General features: G+C 31.7%; 1 protein-coding gene across 1 annotated transcript; it reads left to right on the top strand.

The window, feature by feature from the left end:
- LOC109357621 (probable histone H2A.3) lies at nucleotides 2,120-3,304 on the top strand. Its single transcript, XM_019601592.1, has 2 exons — nucleotides 2,120-2,408; nucleotides 2,909-3,304. The coding sequence occupies exons 1-2, from the start codon at nucleotides 2,220-2,222 to the stop codon at nucleotides 3,119-3,121; spliced, it is 402 nt and encodes a 133-aa protein (XP_019457137.1). The 5' UTR covers nucleotides 2,120-2,219; the 3' UTR covers nucleotides 3,122-3,304.

Consider the following 3,556-nt stretch of genomic DNA (forward strand, 5'->3'; position numbering starts at 1 on the left):
GTGACTTATGCAGGGAGAGAAGAGTTTCAAGTGATTGATCGACATATGACATTTGTGGTTAACTTGATGTTAAGGTCGTGTGGTTGTAATTATTGGTTGGTCTCTAGCTTGCCATGTAAGCATGCATGTTCTTGTATTGCTTATATGTGAGCAATTGTGGAGAAATATTATGATGAAGCTTACTGCAAATCAAAATATTGTCTCACCTATAATGAAATAATCCATCCTATGTAAAATACTGATGTTAACAATAGGGGAATTATTGGCCAAATTGACCCCCCACTGTTGAAGAGGCTACCTGGAAGGCCTAGGAGGGCTAGAAAGAAAATTGTTGTTGAAGGACCATCAAGGACTAAAGATGCAAGGAGGTCACACACATGTAGGTGTAACACTTGTAATGAACTTGGACATAATTACCGCACTTTTCAGAGAACTCCAATCCAAGGAAAAAAAAGAAACAAAAAGGTATAAAGTGCAATTTCATTTACTTATAATTATAATGTCATGCAACATTGTCTCCTAACTTGCATTGTCCTAATTATGTATTAGGAAACTCAAAACACAAGTTCAACACATGATTCTAATGTTGATGTGCAAGCTACAACCTCAACTCAGGTATAAAAACGAACTTAATGAACTTGGATGCAAATATGTTCATAAATGTTTTACTCAACATCTACCATTTTTCCAGGAGACAATTATTAATCATCAAGGTAAACTAACTCAAGATGTTGCAAGTGAGCATGGTAACAAGGAATGAAGGTTATAGAAGGACATATGGAAATGCATTAAAAAGGAAGCAAACCAAAGAAGAGCACATCACAGTAATTGTTAACCGGGACAGTTTCTTTTTTAGTTTAGACTGTAGATAGTAATACATTTGTGTCTTTCAATATTTTTCTCATTTAATAGAAAAAGAAATAACTCAATATCAACATTTAAATTTATGAAGTTTTTTGAAGTAACTTTGTGTCTTTCTAGCAACAAGTTTATGGATAATTGAATTTATGAAATTTTTAACAGCAACATTACAATGTTAAGTAATATTGGCAATGATAACAACAGAATAATATTAAAAGAAATGCTACAAAAAGAATGATATTACAAATATTTTTACATTATATATTACAAAAAGCATTATAGTAATATTTATTAATTTATATACATTTATGTGTGGATTAAATAAGAAATTTTAGAAAAAATCCTCTTTAACAATATATTACAAAGAAATGAAACATGTTTTAGTAATATTTATTAATTGTTATATATATATGGATTAATATTCACTGTGATTCTTTCAAGCATTTCATCAAGGTGAGCAATATATTAAAAACATGTTTATATAAAGTCTAAAAGGGGTATATTTGTCATAAAATTTCATTAAATGACATGTGATATGTACATGACACCATTATTTAACAGCCAACTAACGACTGTTGTAGTTTATGTAACGTGTATATATAAAGGAGGGGAGGTTTGTGTATGTGCAAAAAGGGAGGGATTGTTCGTGTAATTTTATTAAAACTCAGGGGATGTATATATAATTTACTCTTTATGTTATTATATATATGTTCATTCAAGAATTGTGTGTTCAGATACCCATAGGAATATTCATTTCATTACTTAGACTCATTCAATAACAGATTTCAAAATTTTCAATCTTAATTATACACGAATCCAAAAACATAAAACCAAACTCAATCCATTGGAACAATAGGTACTCATCGATCTGAGTATCATTGTCATCCTTAGCAGTTAATGACGAGTATCAAACTCTGTTGTTATGAGATATTAGTTAACAAAATCTTTTAAAAAGCAATCCAAACACAAAATTTAATAAACTGTAATTTATCATATTTGAAGATTTTGAAATTATGAAATTTCCTATCCAAACATGACCTACCATTTTAAATTAATATTTTTCAAAACCAGAATGAATATTAAGCTTTGGCCAATTCCCGCCACGTACACCTTTATACTCGCACTACTACAAGATCCACCACAAACCCATCCATCTCAACCGTCCACCGTTAAAACAAATTCGACGGTTATCATGGCAAATCCGCGTACTTCAATTTCATTGGCGCAATTTCACCTAACCCTACTATATAAACCAAGCAACCTTCAAGTTCTTGTTCATATTCAGTTTCAAACATTTTGCTTCACTCTCTTTCACTCTTCTCTCAACTTTCTCGAAACTTCTCAAAGACACTTCATCCATGGCGGGTAGAGGCAAAACCCTAGGTTCCAGCGCGGCGAAGAAGGCCACTTCCCGGAGCAGCAAAGCTGGTCTTCAATTCCCCGTCGGTCGTATCGCTAGGTTCCTCAAGGCTGGAAAATACGCTGAACGTGTGGGTGCTGGTGCTCCGGTTTATCTTGCTGCTGTTCTTGAATATCTCGCCGCTGAGGTATTTTCAATTTTCACGACGTTCTTCTGTTTATAATCACTCGTCTATTTGGCATTCATTATCAGATCTAGGGTTTCAAATTTACATCAATTTTATTTAATTTCAGTAATCAATTCCATTTTATTTATTATAGTAATTGCAAATGAATTGAGATTACATTTTGATTTTGTTTGGATTAGGGTTTGGTTGGCTATTATGATTTAAATTAATTAATCAGTGGTCGCAATTGTCTTTCAATTTCAAACAAATTGAATTCAATGTTTTTTTAAGTAATTGATGTTCACTTGTTTACAAGATGAATTCTTATGGATGAGTTTTTTCTAGGTTTAATTTTATTTAATTTAACTTCGAAATTACAATCAAATTAAAAATAAAGTTTTTATTTTTTCATGGCTTAAATTTTTGTATTGAATTGAATAAAATGATTTTCCCAATTTTCTAACTCTGCATTGTTTCATTGAACTTTGCTTACAATTTGTGAAATTTGTTTGGGTTTTCAGGTGCTTGAGTTGGCTGGTAATGCTGCAAGAGACAACAAGAAGACTCGAATTGTGCCAAGGCATATTCAATTGGCTGTGAGGAATGATGAAGAACTCAGCAAGCTTCTTGGTGATGTGACAATTGCCAATGGAGGTGTGATGCCTAACATTCACAACCTTTTGCTCCCAAAGAAAGCTGGAACATCAAAGGCTGCTGCTGCTGATGATGAATGAATGAAGAATCTTTAATTGTTCTGTTGTGAACTAGATCAACAAATTTTAATTTTTTATTTATTAAAAAAAAACTCAGTTTCAAATAGGATTTTATCCTTGTGGTTGTAGTTTTATTGTTGGATTTTCTGATGGGAATGTGAATATACAATGAAAAGATGAATGGGTTTTTTGCTTATTTCCTTCTAAGATATTGTTTTCATTCTATTTTCTTTTGTTTTGAATTGGTAGTGATGCTGAACAATAATTTTTTATAACAACTTTATTAAAAATGGTTACAGGGTACCAATGTTTGATTACAATGTTGATGTATTTGTCTAATAAGACTAGAGGAATACAAGTAATGAACTCGCAAGGGATGGGAGTTTTCATTCTCTTTTATTTGTAATCTATCCATATGGAACTTCATCCTAGTTAAATATTGAACAAGCCTTCAAC

Source organism: Lupinus angustifolius, chromosome LG10, assembly GCF_001865875.1.
Source record: "Lupinus angustifolius cultivar Tanjil chromosome LG10, LupAngTanjil_v1.0, whole genome shotgun sequence".
In the NCBI taxonomy this organism is placed as follows: Eukaryota; Viridiplantae; Streptophyta; class Magnoliopsida; order Fabales; family Fabaceae; genus Lupinus; species Lupinus angustifolius.

Coding starts and splice junctions, on each gene's coding strand:
- LOC109357621 (XM_019601592.1), top strand. CDS start 2,220: ATGGCGGGTAGAGGCAAAACCCTAGGTTCCAGCGCGGCGAAGAAGGCC. Junction 2,409..2,908: donor TTGAATATCTCGCCGCTGAG/GTATTTTCAATT, acceptor TTGGGTTTTCAG/GTGCTTGAGTTGGCTGGTAA.